This window comes from Benincasa hispida, chromosome 4 (assembly GCF_027475165.1).
Source record: "Benincasa hispida cultivar pf3 chromosome 4, pf3_genome.v1.1, whole genome shotgun sequence".
In the NCBI taxonomy this organism is placed as follows: Eukaryota; Viridiplantae; Streptophyta; class Magnoliopsida; order Cucurbitales; family Cucurbitaceae; genus Benincasa; species Benincasa hispida.
Window position 1 is genome coordinate 70,337,600 of NC_143481.1, and position 27,490 is coordinate 70,365,089.

General features: G+C 44.4%; 1 protein-coding gene and 1 pseudogene across 2 annotated transcripts; both read right to left on the reverse strand.

The window, feature by feature from the left end:
- Positions 1 to 4,742: 4,742 nt before the first annotated feature.
- Positions 4,743 to 10,780, reverse strand: LOC120076376 (uncharacterized; annotated as a pseudogene). The gene is made up of 2 exons (XR_016529333.1): positions 6,707 to 10,780; positions 4,743 to 6,475 (listed from the first exon to the last, which is right to left on the reverse strand). The product of XR_016529333.1 is annotated as an uncharacterized LOC120076376 (transcript).
- A 6,158-nt stretch (positions 10,781 to 16,938) lies between these two features.
- LOC120076303 (uncharacterized) lies at positions 16,939 to 17,634 on the reverse strand. The gene has a single exon (XM_039030068.2). The coding sequence runs from the start codon at positions 17,632 to 17,634 to the stop codon at positions 16,939 to 16,941; it is 696 nt and encodes a 231-aa protein (XP_038885996.2).
- Positions 17,635 to 27,490: the final 9,856 nt, after the last annotated feature.

Genomic DNA, 27,490 nt, shown 5'->3' on the forward strand with positions numbered 1-27,490 from the left:
TCATTTTTACTTTAATCGCAATTTAAATTTCTGTATAAATTAACATTCTTTATTCATTGTTAAGACCGGTCGCATGTATCACATAAGCATCGCATTAACAACAACAATCCCCGTGTTTGGCCTTGGATCATTTTGAGAAACTTGCTTTGGAATTATACTTGGTTTCAGTGCAAGGAAACTTGTGACACGCACTACTACATCGCATACTACATCGCATATCATTATCAACGCATATACTTAGAATGTAGTATTGCATAAAAATGTCTTTATCGCAAAACACTTGAGTGCATATTTAGCACACCATTCATTTCATTCACAAACCATGCGTTAGAGTTAGATAAAGATAAAAGATTAAATTTAAGTCATCAAGTTTATGGCAACATGAACTTGAATTATCTATCATCACAGTGCATGCTAATAAAGGAAATACACAAATTTTCGTTATAAGTTTATGGCGCCGTTGCCGGGGATTGGTAACGGTTAGTGTTGAATACTTTTGTGGTATGTTGCAGGATAGATCTCTGTTGTACTATCTGTTTACTGCGAACAAGTGTATTTTTCAAAAATTCTAAGTTGAACCAGAGATCAAGTGTATTTTTCGCACATCAGAACCAAATTAAGCGTCGGAATTTCAAGACATACGGTTGCGGAGAATGCAAGGTTTGAGATAAGGCCGGTCATGCTTCAAATAATCCAAAATGCGGGACAAGGAAAAGACTCGCATGCTCATTTTACCAGCTTCGTAGAAATGTGCAACGCATTCTCCATACCTGGTGTGACTCCCGAAGGAATTATATTGTATCTCTTCCCGTACACACTGCGGGACGAGGCAAGGAGGTGAACAATGTCCTTGATGACATTGCGCAGGCAAGCTTGATCGCCTGCAGAGGTGTAGATTGCGGTAATCGTGAGAAATTTCTTTCAATCCGCATCTCTAAAGTCTATATTTAATTGCTTTCTTTATTGCTCTATGCATTACGTTATTTATTGCCTTTTTAAACTAGCTTTTATTGCTTTATGAATTTACTTTTCATTTAATTCAATTGCGTTATTTCCTTGTCTTGTTCAATTTCCTTACTTGTCTGCATTAGTTGCATTGTTCTTAAATTTTTGTGAATAATTGAATAAAAAGAAAATGAATACCGCAAAGTCCTAGTGACTTTCGTTGTTGATGAATATATATATATATATATATTGTAAACCCCGAACTCTAAGTTTCCTAGATAAGCATGTCTAGTCAAGGGAATGTTATAATAAATACTTAACAATTGGAAATCTATGTTTATTTATAATAGTTGTGGAGAAAGGAAAAGAAAAACATATTAAATGAGGAAGCTCATTTATTGGCTTTGGCTGGAGGCACTAAATGTGGGGGTGACGTGGCAGTTTAATCCTTGAACTCGGGAGGTGGCAAAAAGATTAAAAGGAAGAGGAACTTCAAAAGCATGGTTTCGGCAATTGGCATGAGCAAATTTAATGAAATCGGTGCCATTTGAAAGCTGGGAGAATCTAGTTTTCGAGGTTGTCTAGCCGGAGAAAGATTGCAAGAGGAGAAGAACAAAAAGTGAAGAATTTGTGGAAGAGGCAGAATCTCGAATTATGGGGGCTCGAGGTGAAGATTGGAAGCTCCAGGCCAAACCATAAGGAATTTTCGGCTGAAATTTTAAGGTGAGAAAGTTTCTTGAAAAGAGTTTTGGATTTTGAGTTATGAATTTTTGAAGTTGAAATAGAGAATCTGTGCAAAAGCAGACAGTTTCTTGGGAAGAACAAGCAAACAGCTCACCGTGGAGAGCGAGAGCGAGATGAGGAGGATATAATCTCGCTTAGGATGATAATTTTGCTGATTTTGTGATGAGGATCTCGCTCAAGGAGGAAATATCACTAGAAATGAGGGCTGAATCTCGCTGGTGAGGAAGCCAAGTTTGTTAGAGGAGGTGAGTATCGCTAGAATGAAAATATTGCTAAAAAAAGCTTGATCTCGCTCATGAGGATGAATTCACTAATGATAATAATCTCGCTAGTAATGTTGTCTTTGTTGATGAAAGTTCCATTAGTAAATGAACTATTTGAGGTATTTTGCTAAGAATTCTAAGTAGTTTAACTGGGAATTATGTTCTTTCAGGCCAAGAAGAGCTAGGAGAGGCGTATAAACTGTTAAGAGCCCTGACGACCTGTGAGTGACTAAGTTAACTTAATGTTTTCAATACTTATGTATATAAGGCCAAGTAAGTTACAGTGATGTTAATGGTGAATTTATACTCCCTTAAGCAACAAATGGTTAATGAATAGCTTAATGTATCTACCCCGGCTTGTATATGTTTAACACAGGCCAAGGTATATTGGGAAGTCATTACAAAAGTTAAGATTCTAATGTTGAAATATGCTTCCTAGAGGAAGGCTATGATAGAATGAGTTCTTATATAAATGATATGCAATGAAACTTAATTTGATGCTACGAAATAACCCGCTACTGAAGGACATGGAGAAGGTATCTGGGTAATAGTACCTAAGGTATTGACGGTACTTAGAAAACTCCACGTGTGACAAGTAGCTAAGGTGGTAAGTGCTGGCCGTAGGGCTAGTAACTACTACGGTCATATCCTCTTTCAAATTAAGAGGATAATCTGGGAGGGGGTGTGACGAGTTGGTATCAGAGCATAAGGTTTTGGGAATAGAAGGGAAAGTTCATGCATAAGTCTAAGTCCCTAAAGTGTGAGTCCCTAACATGTGTATATTTTAATAGGTGAAATTTCGAGGCAAAGTGGCAGACAGAGTAAGCAGACAGAAGGCAGGAATACTGACCCTACCAATAGGGGCCCGTAGGTTAGAAAGATCCCACTGGGTGGGAAAAAGAAGGTGAATGATCCAGTGAGTCAGGAAACGACGTCTGAGGGAGAGTCTAGTACTCCCCAGGCAAGGGCAGATTCTCAGCTAGAAGATTTAGTTTTTGACAGGATAGCGTAGAGGTTAGTAGCCAGTGTAGGCTCAGTACGAGCAGACCCAGAGAGAAAATATGGTATTGAGAGGTTTAAAGCCCTAGGGGCTGTGACATTTGAAGGTACAGTAGACCCAGTTGGAGCCGAGTTATGGCTGGATGTAGTTGATAAATGTTTCAATGTTATGAGTTGTCCAGAGGACAGGAAAGTAGGGCTAGCCACCTTTCTACTACAGAAAGGAGCAGAGAAATGGTGGAAACTGATATCCGCTAGACGAGCCAGTATCGATGCGATGTTATGGCCTGAGTTCAGGAAGGCCTTTGAAGACAAGTATTACCCCAGCTCGTTCCGAGATGCGAAAAGGGATGAGTTCCTCAGATTGACGTAGGGAACGATGTCAATGGCAGAATATGAGCAGAAATTTATAGAGTTATCACAGTATGCTCTGCCGATTATTGCCGAGAAAAGAGATAGATGCAGGAAATTTGAACAAGGTTTGAGGAAAGAAATCAGAACTTCGGTGACATCTACGGCTAATTGGCTAGATTTTAGCCAGTTAGTAGAAACGGTGACACGAGTCGAACGGAGTTTGGCAGATGATGAGCAATTGCCAAGGGGTAGTGAGGCAGTAGTAGGGCCTAGAGACAGGGGATCCCGACCTCCAATTGCAACTCAGATTAGTGGACGCCAATTCAAGGGAATAAGTTGGCAGGGATCCAGGAAAAGGAAATCGAGACCCTCAGCCAGTGCAGTTCGCCGACCAGAGATGCCTCGAGCTGGTGAGTCGGTAGCCAGCACAGACAGGAAACCGACGTGCCTTAGTTGTGGCAAGAGGCATCTTGGAGTATGCTATAGTGGAAACATACACATTGGAAACATACACCTCTACCACTATACAACTAGTTGAGCTGAAAGAAGACTTGAGTTATAAAGAGGAAGCGGAGTGGAAACATACACATTGGAAACCGACGTGCCTTAGTTGTGGCAAGAGGCATCTTGGAGTATGCTATAGTGGAAACATACACATTGGAAACATACACCTCTACCACTATACAACTAGTTGAGCTGAAAGAAGACTTGAGTTATAAAGAGGAAGCGGTTCAGATCCTCGACAGAAAGGAGCAAGTTTTGAGGAACAAAACGATCCCACTCGTTAAGGTCCTTTGGAGACATCACGGATTGGATGAGGCAACGTGGGAGTCAGAAGACCAGATGAGGAGGAGTTACCCGACACTCTTCACCTAAGGACTTCTAAATTTCGAGGACGAAATTTCATAAGAGGGAGGTAAGTTGTAAACTCGAGACTTTCCTTGGATTATTTGCTCTTGGCACACATTGTAGAATGTTGGATTTAAGTTATTGTTGTTCCATTGTTGAAGAAAATGGCAAAGCTTTTGGTTGAAGTTGTCTTTAATAATTTTGGAATTTATAAATAAAGAAAAGAAAAGAAAAGAAATAAAGAAAAAGAAAAGAAAAGAAAAGGAAAAGGAAAAAGGAAAAAAAAAAGAAAATGAAAGAAATTGGAAACCCATTCGATGCTTAGGGTTTAAAGTGAGAACCCACTTATTTCAGCCCATTTCTCCATCATTTTCCCATTATATTTTCAGAGCATTTCGAGAGAGAGAGTGAAGGAAGAGGAAGAAGAAGTTGCTCCAGGTTGGAGGTTGAAGAAGGGAGGAAAAGCTCATGCAAGTGCAACCATGGAAGAATTTGGGTTCAACCTACCTATCTCTGGTTTTTAAGTTGGTTTGAGCTACACAAGAAGAACTAAGAGGTGAGGCCGGACTTTCTTGAAGGTTAACCTACCTATCGCTGTCCACACTGGTAACACACACTGGCATTAACAAGACACTGACCCCGATGATTCCTGCCACAACTTGCACATGGTGTTCTCCTGGTTTCACTAGCAACAGACTCCATCCGCGGTCTTGCTACTGAACTAGCAGACTGACAGGGTGCTCTCTGGCTCTGCCTCTGATAGGCACTACCTGAATTCATCTGTCTCGATGACTGGCCACCAGACCGACGCTTAAAGTCTTGACGGCCTGAAACATTCACTCCAGGTGTGAACCTCCGCTGCTCACGACCTCGGAAACCACTAGCTGTTGATGCCCCACGACTAGGCTCCACTACTCACTTCTCCTCTGTTATACTAAGCTCCACACGTAGGGCAGTCTCTACTAACTGAGAAAAATCCGTCCACTTAACAATAGCTGTAACCGGGGTACGTATCTCAAAACACAGCCCTCTTTCAAACCTTCGACACCTTTCACTCTCGGATGCCACAATCACATCAGCATACCGTGAAAGCTTGGTATACTTTCTCTCGTACTCGGCCACTGAAAGTGGCCCTTGCTTCAGCCCCAGGAACTCATCTCTCTTTGCCTCACAGTATGTGTTGGGATAATACTTGTCTTCAAATATGCCTCTGAAAGTCTGCCAGTCTAACGTACGTGCATCACTGCGCCTGGTTAATATGGATTTCCACCATCCCTCTGCCTCCTTCTGCAGCAGGAATGTGGCCAATCTGACTTTTCGCTCCTCAGGACAGCTTATCACATCGAAGCATTTCTCATGCATATTTAACCAAACCTCAGCGTCGGCTGGATCTGTGGAACCCTCAAACACTGTGGCTCCTAATTTCTTCAGCCCTTCTATTCCATACATCTTTTTCAGATCACTAGGCCCTGCTCTCTCTGGCCTATCTACCTCCTGTGTAGATCTAACAAACTGCTCGTTTCCTACTCCAGTCTGAACTCTCGGGGTACTGGTTCCCCTTTCAGATTGACCTTGGGTAGGATCTTGCGTCCCATCCTGATTCTGTCTGCGTCGTTTGCTGGTACGTGGTGGCATGACTCCTATAACATATCAACACATCAGACATGCTATAGATACTTAACTCATATGCATGATACTAAACTTCTACATAAATTCTACTCCTGACTGGACTCACTCTTATCCATACTTGGACCATACTATGCTAGTTCTATCTGAACTGACTCAACGTCTAACTATTTACTTCCTAGATTCTTCTAAGCACTAACTGCTCTGTCTCATTTCCCATGGAGCTAACCGCTCTGATACCAAGCTATCACACCCTCTCCCAAACTACCTGCTAACTTAGTCATGGAGATGGCGTGAAGCCAACAGACATCGTCCTCCTCTAACGATACCTATTGACCCTGCTGAATCGTTGAACCTGATAAACATACTAATCTTAGATATAAAATACTTTACATGTAACACAACACAGCGGAATCCATGAAAACCTTTAGACACACATGAAGTGTAGTCCTGACATAACTCGGTTTGGAAAATAATCTGATACAGATATCACAACCAAAAACATATCCAATTGGGGTTTACACAACCACGACATCTAGTGCTTACACAACCCTAAACTATCTAGTTCTTACAAAGACATTTACAGTATAAACAGACACAGTCTACAACTCCACCCACGTATGAAGCTTGATCTGGAAGCTTTTAGGAGAAAACAGACTTTGGCAGTTATTAGGCACCGGGAGCTCGATCTCTACCTGAAAAGTGGGAAAACATTTTGAAAGAGTGAGCTACGAAGCTGAGTGAGTGACTAAATTTAAAACTGTAAATCCGCAAATCAGAACAAGTGATAAACCTTTAAACGTACAAATCTGTTCAATCAAAGCGTTAAAAATAAACGTGTTACATTAAAAGCTTCTCAAATATTCCGCAAGTACTTCATTAAAATCTAGCAAGGCATATCAAGTATATAAAATATTTTAACTAACATGAAAAATCTACGTTGTGCAGGGCACGCCCAGTACAACCAACGTTTACTAGCTCTACAATGTAGTGGGGCCCGCCCAGCACTCCCGACAGCATCGTTGTCACGGAGTACACTCAACGTCAACAATGGAATATAACCTGTGTGTACATGGTACCATATAGCCTCGGGCTCAATATCTCAGTCATGTAGTCAATAAAAGTCTCAGAAAACCACATGAAAACATTAAAACATGTCTGCTTATCTTTATCTTTCGTAAAACTCAAGCTTACTCGGCTTGCTCGTGAAAAACTGAAAATCTTTAAACAGTACTCGCTAATACATACTTTACTTTAAATGGTATCGTTTCAACTACTTTTCAGGAAGTCAATAATCACGTGCTCGTATATAAACCTCATTAAAAAATCTAAGCTCAAAACTTATGCTTGAAACCATTCATAGAAATCATGTATCATTCATAAGTTCGTATTCAAGCATGTAAACCATTTAAAATCAGAAATTACAGTTTAGAAATCATTTTTGAAATTTGTTTTGTCACTCATAGTCTTGGCTAGTTCCCTGGTCTATAGACTCGGCCTATTTCCTCTTGGCCTGTCAAACAACCGAAACCGAGCATCAGAACTATAAATCGTCTTGTCTTTCCATGCTCATGAATTCTAAATTCTAGAAATAAAATCACACATCACATTTTCTTTCCAGATTTTCAAGATTCAATACCCTAACTTCCAACACTCATAACTTCCTTAATACTTGACCAAAATTAACTTACTTTATATCAAACTCTTCATTTTGGAACCCTCTAAAACGTACCTGAAGGAATAAAAACGAGATTCCCAACGGATTTGTCCAGAAATCCCTCGAACACAGCGAATAAAGATTCGTGCTTCTCTGTTACTCTCTACCTTTCTCCTGAAATTAGACCTACTTCTGGTCATTTTTGGCTCACAAATTCTTCATGAAAGTTATAGGAAATTGAATAAGCTTTCTAACCATACCCAATTGAGATTCTAATCTAACCTGTACACCCCAGAATGTTCGAAAAACCAGAGAAAAGCAGAGATCCTTCTGATTTGCACGAAAATTCTGTGCTTTGTTTTCCTTTTCAAAAACCATTAACTTAACATCAGATTTAGCTCAAGCTTCCTTCATGAAATTTGTTAGAAAATAGAATAAATTTCAAGAAAGTCCAGCCTCACCTCTTAGTTCTTCTTGTGTAGCTCAAACCGACTTAAAAACCAGAGATAGGTAGGTTGAACCCAAATTCTTCCATGGTTGCACTTGCATGAGCTTTTCCTCCCTTCTTCAACCTCCAACCTGCAGCAACTTCTTCTTCCTCTTCCTTCACTCTTTCTCTCAAAATTCTCTGAAAATATAATGAGAAATGATGGAGAAATGAGCTGAAATGAGTGGGTTCTCACTTTAAACCCTAAGTACCGAATGAGTTTCCAATTTCTTTCATTTTCTTTTTTTTTCCTTTTTCCTTTTCCTTTTCTTTCCTTTTTCTTTATTCCCTTTCTTTTCTTTTCTTTATTTATAAATTCCAAAATTATTAAAGACAACTTCAACCAAAAGCTTTGCCATTTTCTTCAACAATGGAACAACAATAACTTAAATCCAACATCCTACAATGTGTGACAAGAGCAAATAATCCAAGGAAAGTCTCGGGTTTACCAATACGGCCAACGCATATGGAGGGCCTAAGCACACTGAACGCAAGGCTTAAGGGTGCATGGGAGGCTGACTCCGTGTTGCCTAATCGTTGGATGCAAGAAGGCGTGGGCAGTGGTCGTGGGCTTGCACGCGTGAACAGCTAACACAAAGGCATGCATAAGGCATGCGGACGCAAGGATAGGCAAGGACACGGGCAAGGCATGCGCTGGAGGCATGCATCGAGCGGCCATGCCAAGCACCCCTGCCCATGCGTCGAGCGGCCGTGTCAGGCGCCCAACCCATGCGGCAAGCCCAAGCGCTCAGCCTATGCATCGAAATGCCTTGCCGAGCAGCCATGCATCAAGCCTATGCGTTGAAGTGCACTGCCGAGCGGCCGTGCATCGAATGCTCTGTCAAGCGCCCATGCGGCCGAGCGAGCCCTGCAAGCGATGGCCAGCGCCTATGCCACACACGCATACGTCAATGGCATATGTTTATATTGCGGTCATGGTAATTCAATGCGGCCAAGCGCTTAGGCATTAATGCAAACCAAGGCGTGCGACAAAGGGGCTTGTGGCAAAAGAGGTATGCGCCATTGGCCGAAGGCATTCGTCCATGGCAAAGGCTATGCGTCGATGTCATGCGATGGTTATAGCCACCCTATGCGTTAGTTAATAGATGTATGGGCGCATTGACAAAAGAAAGGCTGATTGATGGGAAAAGAACCCCAAAAGAAGATGGCAATATTTAAGAGATGCGTCCATAAGCATATCAAATTATATAGATATGAATGCCAATCGATAGGAATACCAAGCGCCCCTGCCCATGCGTCGAGCGGCCATGCCAATCGAGTCATGGCTACATACTGCATAACCCATTCGACGCATGGGCAGGGGCGCTTGACATTCCTATCGACGTAGGGAAGTTGATCGCGAAGCAGATCAGAGCATTAGTGGGGCATGTTCGGGGGCAGTATTTCTTCCCGTGGATCATTTCAAGTCTATGCCTGTCTATGGGTGTAGGCATTGATGAGGAGCCCATGCCAGAAGTCCACGGCCTCATCAACATAAAAATCTTGAGGATGCTCCTCAAAGACTCTCCACACTGCCCCGAGCTGCCAGCAAAGAGGCCTGCGATCGATTTGAATGCGCCTCAAGAACCAAGGCCCAAAAGACAGCGAAAAGAAGATAAGAGAAAAGAGAAGGTCCAAGATTCACCAACGCAAGATCCGGAACCTATGGACCCTCTTCCCTTAGCTATCCGGCCGCCAAGCCCTCCGAGCCTGCCAGCGCAACCCTCTCCCCCTTACATGAACATTTTACAAACCCCTTTCTTGTCCCCAAATCTCCTATCATTTATCCAGCAGCCCCCACTTCACCATTAGCTTCATCACCGCAACCCACCATTCCACCGCCGCATGTTGATGACCCACATGATTTGGGTGAAGGCACCTTTGCCCAACCCCAAAACGATGCCTACGAGACATCGCAAGCACAACCATCCTTCACCTCCATGGCTGCTGAGTTAGCTGAAATGAGAACCCTCTTCTCTCAATAGCAAGAGCTTGTCTCTCAACAGCAACACTTCTTCAATCAGCGATTTGAGGTATTAATGGGGAGCTCATCAATATGCAGCGCAGTATGCATAAGATCTTCCTGCACCAAAGACAGATAGTAGAACATAATCAAGAGTATTTTAATTTTCTCACCGTATATCTGCATGGTCTAATGGTGCCTCCGCATTTAAGGTAGCACTTATTGTTTGATGACACTTCGTCTGCACCACCTCAACATCCTCCGCCAGATCCCCCTGCTCCTCAACCTTAATGTTTGCACTTTCTTCCAATGTTATTTCTTTTATGCGGCCATTCTTTATTTTGTATTCAATTCATTTATTCTTTGTAAGTTAATCAAATTTTTTTACTCTTGTACAAGCAACAGAAAAAATTTGTATTGCGTTAATTTTTAATTATTTGTATACTTTGTTAATATTCAATACATTGAGTACATATTCACTCCATTTTTGCCTATGCCTTTTTCTTTATCATCCTTTGTCAATATTTGCGATATTCTCAATCTTTTACTTTTGTGTTCTTCATTGCGTTGCTATGATGTAATATATGTTTATATTTAGAAACATTTCCCATACTTAGTAATTTCTGACTAACACTTAGTTAATTCTTTGTTTAGCAGCACTTTACCTTTTATCTTTCAAAGTTCTGCTCAAACCTTCTTTTTGAAATTTTCTTCTAAGTGTTTGTCTAATCTATCCAAACAATGCAATGAGGACCTTGCTCATCTTTAAATTTGGGGGTGGGGAAGGTCTGAGCAGATAAGATCAAGAATATGCAGTATTTAGGAAAATACGTCCATTTTCCAAAAAAAAAAAATTATGCAAAACTCCAATGTTAGCGCAAGGGAAAACCTCAAAACTGTCCCAACCTGATAAGAGTTTAGTTGTGAAAGGAGCTTGCTCATAGTTGGATGCTCATATGACACCTGTAGGAGCAAGACAAAACGAAAGTGGGTTTCCAAGAACAACACAGTATGGAAAGAAAAATAAAAGAATGCAAGAGACAACTCCTCTAAATATCATGAGTTAAAGTTGAAATTGGCACACAATCGTAGTTGGATGTTCGCATGACACTTATGGGGACAAGCCAAAACGAAGAGTGTAACCATGACCAACAGTCTCTAAATAAATGACGCAAACGTTTTGACCACTGCATATAGATACATCGAGTTGTTTTGACAAAGAAGAGATAAACATTCTATTTCGAAAACTAGAAAAGCATCTTTGAGCAGAATTTTAGCATATAGAAGAATAAAGTAGGGCTTGCTTAGTAAGGTTAGAAGGAAATTGCGATGTCAAGTAATGTGCCTAAGTGTAACATTCGAAGCAACCAATCATCGCAAAAATATGGGATAGGAATTGAGCATGATTGCCTGAGTAGAAGATATGCTTGAGAACAAGCATATATCTAAATTTGGGGGTGTGATAACTTATAGAAATACAAGTTATTTATGCCACCTTATCTAGATATTGCGGCCAAAAGTTAGTGAATATGCGCTAATTGCATGAAAATTAGCTTAGAAATACAATAATTATGAATTATCGTAATTACACCCACTAACATCTGTAAGATGGAAGGAAATGAGAATTTTACTCTATTTTGCAGGAAACCAAGTCATCGCTTGCGCTCAAGGCTCAAGAGAAACTGATCAACGCATCTGTGTCACATTGCGCCCGTCAATCAACAATGAAGAGACGATTAACGCAATGACGGTGTAATGCGATAGTCGATCCAAAGCTGACTTTCAACCATATGCAGTAATAAAAACAAACACCGCATGCGAATACTCGATCGAGAGATGCAGTTGAGCAACGCAAAAGCGGAGGATGGAGACACGTGTACAACTAACGGTTGTGCAGAATTGACAGTCAGATTGCATAACAGAAGGAATAATATCCCTCCATCTTCGGAATTTCCATAACAAGAAGCGGGGACCACAAGGCTGGAGTCAAAGATCCTCACCTATAAATACCCCATAGATTTCAGAGAAAACTTATGCTAATTGATACGGGGCTAATTGCTACTAAAGTGTTGAGAGAAAATGCTGAGTTGAGCACTCAAGTGAAGAAATCTGGGAAGAAGATGAGACAAGGCCGAGAGGTGAGTCTCAGATCTAATCTGCCAAATACCCGATCTGAAGCTCTGTGCACAGAAACCTGCTACCGATGGAGCAAGCCTGAGAGGGAAGCTCTTCCTACCATCAGATCTCCATCGAATCGGTGCCAAGACATTGGCACTTGTTTGTATCTGTTATGTCTTTTTCATCGTTGTATTTCACTTTCTCTTTATCTCTTCAATTCACACACCATGTATCAAACGCTTAATAGACATATTAAATGTTTCAATAGCTTTCATATACCATTCTCTGTCTATTTCCGTTCCTCCATTAATCACTTTCTCCATGATGTCTTCTTAATCCCCTGATAGTTAATATGAATAAAACAAGTACTTAATTTGTGTTAAAGGTATAAAATGCGTTTAGCTAAGGCATGCTAGACGACATCTTCACCTGTGAGAGAAGAAGTGAAGATGCCATTCTGATTTATCGAGAGAAGGTTAGAAGAATGCGTTAACTAAAGCGAGTAGTACTTCTAGACATGGAAGCAACCTTGCGTTCATTACGTTATTCTCTGTTTCACCACAGACATGTGGGAGTGTGGCCGATCACTGAAAGGTGTACGCCAAGAGGAGAGCGGAACAGTATTTCTAGCTTCAATGCAATTGAGAACTTGCGCTGTTTATATTATTTATCTTTTTTCTTTCTATTATGTTCATAAGATTTGCCGCCGCAGTCCACGTTCTTTGCATAACCTTCGCAGCCAGCCTTGACCCCGGCATCTTGTATCATGAGCCTATATCTTGTATCATCTAGCTTAGGTTTATTGTATTTTATTTTATTATCGCATTTTTACTGCTTACTTTATTTTACCGCAATTTATATACTTGTACAAACCCATTTTTAAAGATTGAAAAACCTGGTCGCATATATCACGAACATACCACAATAACCTAAAACAGTCCCTGTGTTCGACCTCGGATCATATCGAGAAACTTGCGGTGGAATTACACTTGGTTCCATCGTAAGGAAACTTGTGACAATGCATGACATACTACGTGAACATTCATAATTAACACATATCTAGAAGTAGTATCACATCATTTCGAGCATAGAACATCATCAATCACACATCAGCGTTTTTACAGTACCTGCCAATGTGCATATCGACAATTATTTCATGCTAGTCATGTTTAGGTATCTTGACTATATTTCCTCCCGGTCATCACCGACTATTATTTTCCGCCAACCGAAGCCGACTATATTTTCCCCCCAAGTACCACTTTTAAGCATGCTAACTATGTATTTCAGGTATAATCTTAGTTTCCATAGTAATTACACAGACAATATCATGGCAAGTAACATAACATTATAATCATGCATCATGTACATACATATGCATTTATTCATATAGCAATGCATAAACCTTAATAACCACTCACCGTAAGCAAGATTTTCTACTAAAACTACTTTGAGAGTATCTTCCTGAGATTTCCTCCATATCAATGAAAATCCCTCAATGAATACTTGTTATATCAATAAATAATGCTAAAATAGCCAAACTATCTTTATATAATAAAAGTACCAGCTTACCCCACTCCAAACTCAGCCAAAATCTTAAAATCAGCCCCTTTAGAGGTTATTTTAACCGTGTGAGCTCAAGAAGTCTGGCGGGCAGCTAGGGCGTTCGACCGTGTGCAGAGAGTGTGCGTGCTGCGTCGCACGGTGGGCTACTGCATTGGGCTGGCGTGCGTGGTCGATGCGTTGGTGCGAGGCGTGCTGCTTTGTGATGGATGGACGCAGCGTTGGTTAGGTGCAAGGCGCGCGCTGCGTGATGGATGCGTTGGCTGGCTGGGCGTATGCATCCGTACTAGCTTCAAAGTTTCATCAATGCAACTTCAACTCATTCGGACCCTGATTATTTTGGCAACCTTAATACTCAAACTTAATGCTCTAAATAAGCTCTCGACACTGAGATTTTGGTGATGACATGAAAGAATTCTTCTCGCCCAACTCCTCTATTTATAGTCATCCCAAGCTCACCCCCTCGTGATAACTCAACCCACATTTGTCCCTTTTTAAGGCTGCCAACACTAAGCCTATTCCAGCAAAGCCATGAGTTGTTTTCACCATAATTTGCCAGCCAAATTTCTCATTTTGCATGCACCCTCCTTCCTCCACCTCCTGCTTAGAGTGATAAAACTATTTTTGCATGTAACCTCCTTCTTCCACCTCCTACTTAGAGTGATAGGATTACTTTGTATGAGCCTCCTTCCGCCACCTCGTTCACTTAATACTTAAGGATGTTTATCTATATAATTTGATATGCTTATGGACGCATCTCTTGAATATTGCCATCTCCTTTTGGGGTTCTTTTCCCATCAATCAGCCTTCCTTTTGTCAATGCGCCCATACATCTATTAACTAACGCATAGGGTGGCTATAACCATCGCATGACATCGACGCATTGCCTTTGCCATGGACGCATACCTTCGGCCAATGGCGCATACCTCTTTTTCCACAAGCCCCTTCATCGCACGCCTTGGTTTGCATTGATGCCTAAGCGCTTGGTCGCATTGAATTACCATGACCGCATTATAGACGTATGCCATCGACGTATGCGTGTGTGGCATAGGCGCTGGCCATCACTCGCAGGGCTCGCTCGGCCGCATGGCGCTTGACAAGGCATTCGATGCACGGCTAGTTGGCAATGCGCTTCAACGCATAGGCTTGATGCATGGCTGCTCGGCAAGGCATTTCGACGCATAGGCTGAGCGCTTGGGCTTGCCGCATGGGTTGGGCGCCTGGCATGGCCGCTCGACGCATGGGCAGGGGCGCTTGGCATGGCCACTCGATGCATACCTCCAGCGCATGCCTTGCCCGCGTCCTTGCCTACCCTTGCGTCCGCATGCCTTATGCATGCCCTTGCGTTAGCTGTTCACGCATGCAAGCCCACAACCACTGCCCACGCCTTCTTGCATCCAACGATTAGGCAACACGGAGTCAGCCTCCCACACACCCTTAAGCCTTGCGTTCAGTGTGCTTAGGCCCTCCACATGCGTTGGTTGTATTTCCAACCACTTGTCACCTTTTGATCCTCTTTATTTTCACATAACTTAGTACTAATGCTTTCACCATTTCATCTTGCCCCAACACATACTCCTTTTAGTAATATTTCTTTATTACTTAGGATTTTTCCTTCTCCTACTAACCTTCCACCTTAAATTTAGTGTTAGGGTCTTACAAATAATCTTCTAGTACTTGGCCGCAAACTATGAAGTTTATAATATCCGCATACCATGGAACATTAATGCATACCGACATAAGTTGCTCATTAGGGAATCTTTCTTCAATTTCTTTCTCTTTCTTCTGAACCTCCCAATTTTCGAACCGTGATAAATGATCTGCGACTTGGTTCTCAGTGCCCTTCCGATCTTTGATCTCTAGGTCAAATTCTTGCAGGAGTAGTACCCACCTTATCAGTCTTGGTTTTGCATCCTTTTTCGTCATGAGGTATTTGATCGCAGAATGATCAGTATACACCACTACATTTGATCCAATCAAGTACTGCCGAAATTTCTCTAGCGCAAACACCACTGCGAGCATTTCTTTCTCTGTGGTTGTATAATTTTCTTGTGAATCATTCAACATCTTGCTGGCATAATAGATAGGATGCAAAATCTTGTCTTTGCGCTGACTCAAGACTGCGCCCACTGCATATCCACTGGCGTCACACATCAACGCAAACGGTTGCGTCCAGTCGAGTGCAACCAGAATAGGTACGGTGATGAGCGCATTTTTCAGCATGTGGAACACTTCGGCGCATGCGCCATTAAAATCATATTCACGGTCAATCTCGAGGAGTGCACTTAGGGGTCTTGCGATTTGAGAAAAGTTACGGATGAATCTTCGATAGAACCCCGCATGTCCCAGAAAACTCCCAAGTGTTTTCACATTGACTGGTAGTGGTAACTTGGATATTGCATCAATTTTTGCTTAATCAACTTCCAACCCTGCCTTTGATATCTTGTGACCTAGTACGATTCCTTCTTCTACCATGAAATGACATTTCTCCCAGTTGAGAACCAGATTTGTTTCAACGCATCTCTTCAAGACTTTTTCCACGTTTGATAAACAGGAGTCATAGGTATTGCCAAAAACCGAAAAGTCATCCATGAACACCTCGACTGACTCCTCCAAGAAATCTGAAAAATATGGCCATCATACACCTTTGGAAGGTGCCTGGTGCGTTACAGAGTCCAAATGGCATGCAACGGAATGCAAATGTGCCGAATGGGCACGTGAAAGTTGTTTTGTCCTGATCTTCTGGTGCAATCGCAATCTGGTTGTACCCTGAATAGCCGTCAAGAAAACAAAAGAATTCATTCCTCGCAAGCCAATCTAACATATAATCAATAAACAAGAGTGAAAAATAGTCCTTTTTTGTGGCCAGATTTAACTTGCGGTAATCCATGCATATTATCCACCCCGTGGTTGTTCTTGTAGGAATTAACTCATTTTTTATGTTGGTGACAACTGTCATACCCCCTTTCTTTGGAACGCACTGCACTAGGCTTACCCAGCTGCTTTCAGATATGGGATAAATGACACATGCATCAAGCCACTTCACAATCTCTTTCTTTACAACCTCCCTCATGGCAGGGTTCAAACAGCGCTACCTCTCTATGGATCCTATTTTTCCTTCTTCAAGACGAATCTTATGCATGCAATACGAGGGGTTGATCCCTCGAATGTCCACTAAGGTCCATCCCAAAGCTTTTGCGTTGTTCTTAAGGATCTGAATAAGTGCTTCCTCCTTTTCTTTGCTCAGTGAGGCAGAGATTATAACTGGTAAAGTGTTATTGCCTCCTAAGTAAACATATTTGAGGTGCACTAGTAACGCCTTCAACTCCAACATGGGTGGGTCTTCCAAAGATGGCTTAGTTCGCTGCGTTACTCATTCAGATAACTTTATTATTTCAAAATCTGGTTCAGTTTGTATTGCGACGCAATTCTCCTCCAACATTGCGCCAATCCCAAAGTCTTCCTCTGATTCTTCTCGAGACTCGTGCCAATGTTCTTCCTGCAGTTCTCCAACATACTGACAGTTTTCCATATCACCTGGGTATTTCAACGCATTGAGAACGTTGAACTTGACTTGTTGATCGTTGATTCTTATGGTCAGTTCTCTTTTCTGTACGTCGATCAGCGCTTGCCCTGTTGCGAGAAACGAGCGACCCAAGATGATTGGCACCTCAATGTCAGCTTCATAATCCAATATGATAAAGTCAGCAGGGAAAATGAATTTATTCATTTGCACAAATACATATTCTATTTTTCCCTTTGGATGCATTATTGATCTGTCGGCCAACTGCAACGTAACTGTGGTGGGTCTTGCATTGCTGATGTTTAACTTTTTGAAGATTGACAAGGGCATCAGGTTTATACTTGCCCCTAAGTCACACAGCGCATTTCCTACTTCTTTTCCCCCTATTGAGCACGACAATGTGAAACTCCCTGGATCTTTCATTTTAGTGGGGATGTTGTTCTGAAAGAGCGCACTACACTCATACGTTAATGCGACCATTTCATTCTCCCCGATCTTCCTCTTGTTGGCAAGTATGTTCTTGAGGAATTTCACATAGCTCGGCATTTGTTCCAACGCTTCTACTAAGGGAATGTTGATATGTAACTATCAGAGAACATCTAGGAACCTCTTGAATTGTTTGTTATCATCTTTCTTTTTCAGCCTAGACGAGAAAGGTGGAGGATCCCGTCGTACTTCCTGATCACTTGACTGTTCATTGAGGTCCGGGCTTGCTGTGTTTTAGGAGCTGGAGGTTGCGGTGACTTTGATTCTGAGTCTTGTTGAGATTCATTCTTTGTAGAGGTAGTTTCTTCTGAACTGGTAGTTCTGTTGTTTGTGGTTGAGTGGTCATCATTGATGATTGAGTCTACTGCCCTTTTCACTAAATCCAATACTGGTGGCATGGGGACCGTCTTCTTGCCACTTCTCAATGTCACTGCTTGACATTATTCTTTGACGCGTGGTACCGGTACTTCCGAGCTGCTGGGTGTCACAATCGCTCTTTCGGAAGCTTCTCTTAGCGATTGTGTGGCACTTATTCCCGCTCACGAACAAGTCAGCCAACTCGAATACGGACTGTCGGTGGCACACCGAGTGCCTCTTGCAACCTCCACCCCCGTTTTAGGGAAAACGGTTTTAGAAAACGGGTTTGGAGAAAAGGTTTTCGTAAGAAGTTTATGTGAGTGTGAATAAAGAAAGAAAGATTGTAGTAGACTAGAAAGCAATAAGAAACAACAACAGCTTTATAGAGTACTACTCCGGGTATGAGGAAGTGATGGTTAGTCTTATCCCCATATAGTGCATTTTGAACAAAAAGCCAACTGGCACCCTTGCATATGCAAAAGAGCGAGTGGTCACTTACAATGAAAATGTAAAGAAAGCAAGCTAACTAAGCTAATACAATACAAGATATGAAAGTATGCTAGAAGGGGGTTGGATTGGGCATGCGGCCATGGGCAACAGGCCCTGGACAAGCATGACCGTGACATTCTCCCCCACTTAATTGGTTGACGTCCCCGTCAACTGACCTTGCTCAAAATCTGCGATGGCTGGAGCTGCATTCTTCAAATCTTCAGCCCGCTCCCAACTGATCTCTTTGTCGGGGAGATCCTTCCATTTCACTAAGAACTCTGTCAGTTCTCGTCTGGGTCTTCCAATACGGCGCGTACGTTTATCCAGGATTTGTGCAACTTCTTTCTCAGCAGAACTCTTCATCGTGACCGATGGGCGCCATAGCATGTTTCGCTGTTCATCCTCGGGATCAGGATGATAGGGCTTCAGGATACTCACATGGATGACAGGATGAATCTTCATCCATGAGGGTAACTGAACCTTATATAAGGTTCTCCCAACCTTCTCAATTACCTCCACTGGACCTTCATATTTCCTTACTAGCCGTTGGTCTCTCTGGCCTCGGAAACGAAACTGTTCCGGTCGTAGCTTGATCAAGACCTTGTCCCCGGCTTGAAACTCGAAGGCCCTCCGCTTCTTATCAGCCCACTTCTTCATCCTTCTTGATGCTCTTTCCAGGTAGGCGCGAGCTATCTCAGAGGTTTTGCTCCACTCTTTAGTGAAGTTATGTGCCTGATGACTTTTGCCTGCATAAGGGTGGTCCACCAAGTGTGGCATGAGTGGCTGTCTACCGCACACCACTTCGAAGGGCGTTTTTCCGGTTGCGGAACTCTGCTGGCTATTGAAGCTGAACTGAGCCACATCTAACAACTGGACCCAAGTCTTCTACCTAGCATCAATAAAGTGACGCAGATATTCCTCGAGCATACTGTTGAAGCGTTCCGTCTGGCCGTCAGTTTGGAGATGATAGCTAGAGGAGATATTCAGTGTTGACCCCAATATTTTGAACAGTTCTATCCAGAATGTCCCAGTGAACCTTCCGTCCCGATCGCTAACAATGCTTGGGGGACGCCCCATAATTTCACGATGTGTTTGAAGAACAGTTGGGCAGTCATCACGGTCGATGATAACAAGGATCGATTTGAACTCTCCCACCTTGGGCAAATGGGTGATGAAGTCGAGAGACACGCTCTTCCATGGTCTAGAGGGCAAAGGTAGGGGTTCCAGCAGACCCGCTAATTTCGCCCTTTCGACCTTATCTTGTTGGCAGACAAGGCAAGTCTTGGTAAATTGCATGACATCGTCTCGAAGGCTTGGCCAATAGTAGCCTTGTTTCAGAAGGGCATAAGTCCTCTACCGACCATTATGTCCTGCCCACGATGTGTCGTGACACTCCTTCATCAGCGACCTTCATAACTCCCCGGATCTGGGGATGTAGAGGCGATTGCCCTTGGTGTATAGTAGATCATCTTCCACCCAGAACTGGCGTGTCTTCCCCTCTCTGGCCAACTGTAGGATGGCCTGCGCCGCTGTGTCATTTGTCAAGTGAGTTTTGACAGTTTCTCGTACTGTTGCACTCAACGTACTTGCTTGTAGGCGGCGAACATGCACAGGGCCGCATGTTCGCTCTTTCGGCTAAGAGCATCAGCCGCTTGGTTACTTTTCCCCGGTCTATGTTCGAATTGGAAGTCGAACTCCGCTAGACACTCCTGCCACCGTGCCTGTTTCGACGACAACTTCGGTTGGTTGAAGAAGTGACAAATGGAGTTGTTGTCGGTCTTGACCACGAACTTGGCCCCCAAGAGATACTGTCTCCAGGCCCTCAAGCAGTGAACTACTGCTAACATCTCTTTCTCGGAGGCGGCATACCTCCGTTCGGCATCATTTAGTTTCCTACTCTCATACGCGATGGGGTGTCCGTCTTGGAGGAGGACACCGCCCAACGCGAAGTCAGAAGCATCAGTCTCTACTTCAAATGGCTTGGTCACGTCGGCAATTCCGAGGACCGGCCCCTCAATCATCACTTTCTTCAAGCCCTCAAAGGCGGCTTGACATTCAGGAGTCCAGCTCCATTGGCTATCCTTCTTCAACAGTTCGGTTAATGGCCCTGTTCTTCTCGAGAATCCTTCTACGAACCACCTATAGTAGTTGGCTAGTCCGAGGAAGGATCGTAGTTCGGTCACGGATGATGGTACCCTCCAGTCTCTAATCGCGGCGACCTTGCCCTCTTCCATACCAATCCGACCACACTCAATCACGTGGCCGAGGAAATTTATGCGTTCTTGGGCAAAGGAGCACTTCTCTCTCTTTACATACAACTGATTTCTCCTCAGCTTTTCAAAGACTAGTTGGAGGTGATGTCGATGGTCCTCCAGCGAGGCACTATAGACCACAATGTCATCAAGATATACTACGACGAATTTGTCGAGGTATTCGTGAACCACTTGGTTCATTAAGGTACAGAAAGTTGCTGGAGCATTGGTGAGGCCAAAGGGCATCACGAGGAATTCGAAGGCTCCATATCTCGTGACACAGGTCGTCTTAGGTTCGTCTCCTTCAGCAATTCGGACCTGATAATATCCAGACCGTAGGTCCAGCTTCGAGAAATACTTAGCACCGTGAAGCTGATCAAATAAGTCAGTAATGATAGGAAGGGGATATTTGTTGCGGACTGTGAGCTTATTCAAGGCCCGATAGTCGATGCACAACCGGAGGCTCCCATCCTTCTTCTTCTGGAACAGTACTGGGGCTCCATAAGGGGCCTTTGCCGGTCTGATAAATCCTGCATCTAACAACTCGTCTAACTGTTTCCGGAGTTCGGCCAATTCTGGCGGGGCCATCCGATATGCATTCTTGGCAGGCGGCTTTGCCCCTGGCAACAACTCAATCTCATGGTCAATCCCCCTTCGTGGGGGTAAGGACTTGGGCAGGCTTTTCGGCATGACGTCCCGATACTCTTCCAAGACAAATAGAACGTCTTGGGGGATCTCCTCTTCAGTGGACTCAACTGATTCTATCGGGATGGCCATGAACGTGGGTTCGTCGTGGGCCAGGCCTCTCTTCAATTGGAGGGCTGAGATCATTCTCACCCCATTTGGCTGCTTGATACTGGCTTGGACTACGGTGGGTGTAGATCCGGTAATGACTAAGCATTTGGCGAGGGGCATTGGTATGACTTTATGTTCAAGTAGGAATTCCATCCCCAGTACCACGTCGAAATCATCCATCTTGACAATCACGAAGTCAACGAAGCCCTTCCAGTCTCCTAACTTCACCGGAGTTCTCTTCGCTATCCCCGTAATCGGTAGGGCTACGGAATTCACAGCTTTCATCTTCCCTGCATCTCTTTCCCAAGTCAAGTTCAGGCGGCGAGCTTCCGTTTCAGCCATGAAGTTATGGGTAGCCCCAGAGTCAACCATAGTGTTTTTGGCCGATCTTTGGTTGACCCAAGCGTCCACATACCCAAGCGTCCACATACATGAGTCCTTTCTCTAGTGGCTCCTTCGCCTTTCCCATTTTCTTTTGGAGTGCAGATAAGAATTTCAATGCCCCCATCCTGGGATTCTCAATTTCTGCAGTTGGCTCGGTTACCGTCTCCTTCAGTTCAGTCTTGTCTTCGGAGGTAGAGGCTAACGTGGCTTGAAAAGCATTGAATGCGGTTCGATTTGGACATTCGCCCGCCCTGTGTGGCCCTCTACATATGAAACAAGACAGGGGGCGATGGTAATTGTTATGCTGTTGCGGCGGCCCCCGCCAGTTGTTTCCTGATCTCGGTTGGGATGATTTACGATCCCCCCTGTGTTCTTGTCTCCTCCCCCAGGTCTGGGAGGACTGGAACGACTGTTTTTGTTTCCCCCATTTGAGGAAGTTGACTACTTCCTCACATCTTGTGAGTCAGTGCTAAGATCGTATAGCCGTTCAGCTGCCGCATAGGCAGAGGGGAGATCCTGTACTCTCTGTTTATATAGTTTTGATTTCGCCCACGGTTTCAGCCCTTCAACAAAGCAAAAGACCTTGTCTTTTTCAGACATATCTCGTATGTCCAACATGAGTCCTGCAAACTGTTTTACGTAGTCCCTGATGTTACCTGTTTGCTTCAGCTCTCGGAGTTTTCGTCGAGCCAAGATCTCGACATTTTCAGGGAAGAACTGCGAGCGAAGTTCTTGTTTCAATCTATCCCAAGTATCAATAGTGCATCGTCCTTCCTGTATGTCTGTAAATCGTGATCTCCACCACAGTTTTGCATCTTCAGCTAGATGCATCGTTGCTAGTGTGACTTTCGACTCTTCAGTCACTGTGTTCGTCGCCTTGAAGTATTGCTCAAGGTCGAAGATAAAATTTTCCAGGGCTTTCGCTTCTCGCACCCCACAGAAGGGTTTCGGTTCTGGGATTTTTATTCTGCTTACTGCCATTGCTCCCCCAGATGGGGCTTGGTTCCCTACCGCTCGGATGGTGAGATTCACCCTAGCACTCACATCCGCTATCTCGGCTCTGACGACGTCAAGGGCCGACCGAAAGTCTTCAGACAAATCGGTTACCATCTGAAGTATTGCTTTTTGGGAGCTGTCCAGCTCTTCGACACGCTCCTCTATGTGGGCAACAGAGCCCGATGAGCTATCACCTCGTTCAAAGCTGCCGGACCTTGCTGTTTTGGTCTCGAGGGTCTCTACCCTCATCATTAATTCTCTGACGGGTAATTCGTCGAGGCGGCCTACTACCGCATCAATTCCATCGGCTTTCTCAGCAACTTCTTGTAGCCGAGTCTCTAGGAAACGGACATTATCCGGGACCTCTCTCAGGTAGAGCATTTGCTCTTCCATCTCTACAAGAAGTTGCTGAGAAAGAGCAAATGCTACATTTGCTCTTCCATCTCTACATTTGCTCTTCCTCAGCAACTTCTTGTAGAGATGGAAGAGCAAATGCTCTACCTGAGAGAGGTCCCGGATAATGTCCGTTTCCTAGAGACTCGGCTACAAGAAGTTGCTGAGAAAGCCGATGGAATTGATGCGGTAGTAGGCCGCCTCGACGAATTACCCGTCAGAGAATTAATGATGAGGGTAGAGACCCTCGAGACCAAAACAGCAAGGTCCGGCAGCTTTGAACGAGGTGATAGCTCATCGGGCTCTGTTGCCCACATAGAGGAGCGTGTCGAAGAGCTGGACAGCTCCCAAAAAGCAATACTTCAGATGGTAACCGATTTGTCTGAAGATTTTCGGTCGCCCCTTGACGTCGTCGGAGCCGAGATAGCGGATGTGAGTGCTAGGGTGAATCTCACCATCTGAGCGGTAGGGAACCAAGCCCCATCTGGGGGGTAATAGCAGTAAGCATAATAAAAATCCCAGAACCGAAACCCTTCTGTGGGGTGCGAGAAGCCAAAGCCTTGGAAAATTTTATCTTCGACCTTGAGCAATACTTCAAGGCGACGAACACAGTGACTGAAGAGTCAAAAGTCACACTAGCAATGATGCATCTAGCTGAAGATGCAAAATAGTGGTGGAGATCACGATTTACAGACATACAGGAAGGACGATGCACTATTGATACTTGGGATAGATTGAAACAAGAACTTCGCTCGCAGTTTTTCCCTGAAAATGTTGAGATCTTGGCTCGACGAAAACTCCGAGAGCTGAAGCAAACAGGTAACATCAGGGACTACGTAAAACAGTTTGCAGGACTCATGTTGGACATACGAGATATGTCTGAAAAAGACAAGGTCTTTGCTTTGTTGAAGGGCTGAAACCGTGGGCGAAATCAAAACTATATAAACAGAGAGTACAGGATCTCCCCTCTGCCTATGCGGCAGCTGAACGGCTATACGATCTTAGCACTGACTCACAAGATGTGAGGAAGTAGTCAACTTCCTCAAATGGGGGAAACAAAAACAGTCGTTCCAGTCCTCCCAGACCTGGGGGAGGAGACAAGAACACAGGGGGGATCGTAAATCATCCCAACCGAGATCAGGAAACAACTGGCGGGGGCCGCCGCAACAGCATAACAATTACCATCGCCCCCTGTCTTGTTTCATATGTAGAGGGCCACACAGGGCGGGCGAATGTCCAAATCGAACCGCATTCAATGCTTTTCAAGCCACGTTAGCCTCTACCTTCGAAGACAAGACTGAACTGAAGGAGACGGTAACCGAGCCAACTGCAGAAATTGAGAATCCCAGGATGGGGGCATTGAAATTCTTATCTGCACTCCAAAAGAAAATGGGAAAGGCGAAGGAGCCACTAGAGAAAGGACTCATGTATGTGGACGCTTGGGTCAACCAAAGATCGGCCAAAAACACTATGGTTGACTCTGGGGCTACCCATAACTTCATGGCTGAAACGGAAGCTCGCCGCCTGAACTTGACTTGGGAAAGAGATGCAGGGAAGATGAAAGCTGTGAATTCCGTAGCCCTACCGACTACGGGGATAACGAAGAGAACTCCAGTGATGTTAGGAGACTGGAAGGGCTTCGTTGACTTCGTGATTGTCAAGATGGATGATTTCGACGTGGTATTGGGGATGGAATTCCTACTTGAACATAAAGTCATACCAATGCTCCTCGCCAAATGTTTAGTCATTACCGGATCTACACCCACCGTGGTCCAAGCCAGTATCAAGCAGCCAAATGGGGTGAGAATGATCTCAGCCCTCCAATTGAAGAGAGGCTTGGCCCACGACGAACCCACGTTCATGGCCATCCCGATAGAATCAGTTGAGTCCACTGAAGAGGAGATCCCCCAAGACGTTCTATTTTTCTTGGAAGAGTATCGGGATGTCATGCCGAAAAGCTTGCCCAAGTCCTTACCCCCACAAAGGGGGATTGACCATGAGATTGAGTTGTTACCAGGGGCAAAGCCGCCTGCCAAGAATGCATATCGGATGGCCCCGCCAGAATTGGCCGAACTCCGGAAACAGTTAGACGAGTTGTTAGATGCAGGATTTATCAGACCGGCGAAGGCCCCTTACGGAGCCAGTACTGTTCCAGAAGAAGAAGGATGGGAGCCTCTGGTTGTGCATCGACTATCGGGCCTTGAATAAGCTCACAGTCCGCAACAAATATCCCCTTCCTATCATTACTGACTTATTTGATCAGCTTCACGGTGCTAAGTATTTCTCGAAGCTGGACCTACGGTCTGGATATTATCAGGTCCGAATTGTTGAAGGAGACGAACCTAAGACGACCTATGTCACGAGATATGGGGCCTTCGAATTCCTCGTGATGCCCTTTGGCCTCACCAATGCTCCAGCAACTTTCTGTACCTTAATGAACCAAGTGGTTCACGAATACCTCGACAAATTCGTCGTAGTATATCTTGATGACATTGTGGTCTATAGTGCCTCGCTGGAGGACCATCGACGTCACCTCCAACTAGTCTTCGAAAAGCTGAGGAAAAATCAGTTGTATGTAAAGAGAGAGAAGTGCTCCTTTGCCCAAGAGCGCATAAATTTCCTCGGCCACGTGATTGAGTGTGGTCGGATTGGTATGGAAGAGGGCAAGGTGGCCGCGATTAGAGATTGGAGGGTACCATCATCCGTGACCGAACTACGATCCTTCCTCGGACTAGCCAACTACTATAGGCGGTTTGTAGAAGGATTCTCGAGAAGAACAGGGCCATTAACCGAACTGTTGAAGAAGGATAGCCAATGGAGCTGGACTCCCGAATGTCAAGCCGCCTTTGAGGGCTTGAAGAAAGTAATGATTGAGGGGCCGGTCCTCGAAATTACCGACGTGACCAAGCCATTTGAAGTAGAGACTGATGCTTCTGACTTCGCGTTGGGTGTCCTCCTCCAAGACGGACACCCCATCGCGTATGAGAGTAGGAAACTAAAAGATGCCGAACGGAGGTATGTCGCCTCCGAGAAAGAGATGTTAGCAGTGGTTCACTGCTTGAGGGCCTGGAGACAGTATCTCTTGGGGGCCAAGTTCGTGGTCAAGACCGACAACAACTCCATTTGTCACTTCTTCAACCAACCGAACTTGTCATCGAAACAGGCACGGTGGCAGGAGTGTCTAACGGAGTTCGACTTCCAATTCGAACATAAATCGGGGAAAAGTAACCAAGCGGCTGATGCTCTTAGCCGAAAGAGCGAACATGCGGCCCTGTGCATGTTCGCCAGCCTACAAGCAAGTACGTTGAGTGCAACAGTACGAGAAACTGTCAAAACTCACTTGACAAATGACACAGCGGCGCAGGCCATCCTACAGTTGGCCAGAGAGGGGAAGACACGCCAGTTCTGGGTGGAAGATGATCTACTATACACCAAGGGCAATCGCCTCTACATCCCCAGATCCGGGGAGTTACGAAGGTCGCTGATGAAGGAGTGTCACGACACACCGTGGGCAGGACATAATGGTTGGCAGAGGACTTATGCCCTTCTGAAACAAGGCTACTATTGGCCAAGCCTTCGAGACGATGTCATGCAATTTACCAAGACTTGCCTTGTCTGCCAACAAGATAAGGTCGAAAGGGCGAAATTAGCGGGTCTGTTGGAACCCCTACCTGTGCCCTCTAGACCATGGGAGAGCGTGTCTCTCGACTTCATCACCCATTTGCCCAAGGTGGGAGAGTTCAAATCGATCCTTGTTATCATCGATCGGTTCTCAAAATATGCCACTTTCGTCCCGACACCGAAAATGTGCACAACCGTGATGACTGCCCAGCTATTCTTCAAACACATCGTGAAATTATGGGGCGTCCCCGCGAGCATTGTTAGCGATCGGGACGGAAGATTCACTGGGACATTCTGGACAGAACTGTTCAAAATATTGGGGTCAACACTGAATATCTCCTTTAGCTATCATCCCCAAACTGACGGCCAGACGGAACGCTTCAACAGTATGCTCGAGGAATATCTGCGTCACTTTATCGACGCTAGGCAGAAGAACTGGGTCCAGTTGTTAGATGTGGCTCAGTTCAACTTCAATAGCCAGCAGAGTTCCGCAACCGGAAAAATGCCCTTCGAAGTGGTGTGCGGTAGACAGCCACTCATGCCACACTTGGTGGACCACCCTTATGCAGGCAAAAGTTCTCAGGCACATAACTTCACTAAAGAATGGAGCAAAACCTCTGAGATAACTC

Bases quoted from the DNA above. Each gene is read 5' to 3' on its own strand.
- LOC120076303 (XM_039030068.2), bottom strand. From the start codon at position 17,634: ATGCCGAGCTATGTGAAATTCCTCAAGAACATACTTGCCAACAAGAGG.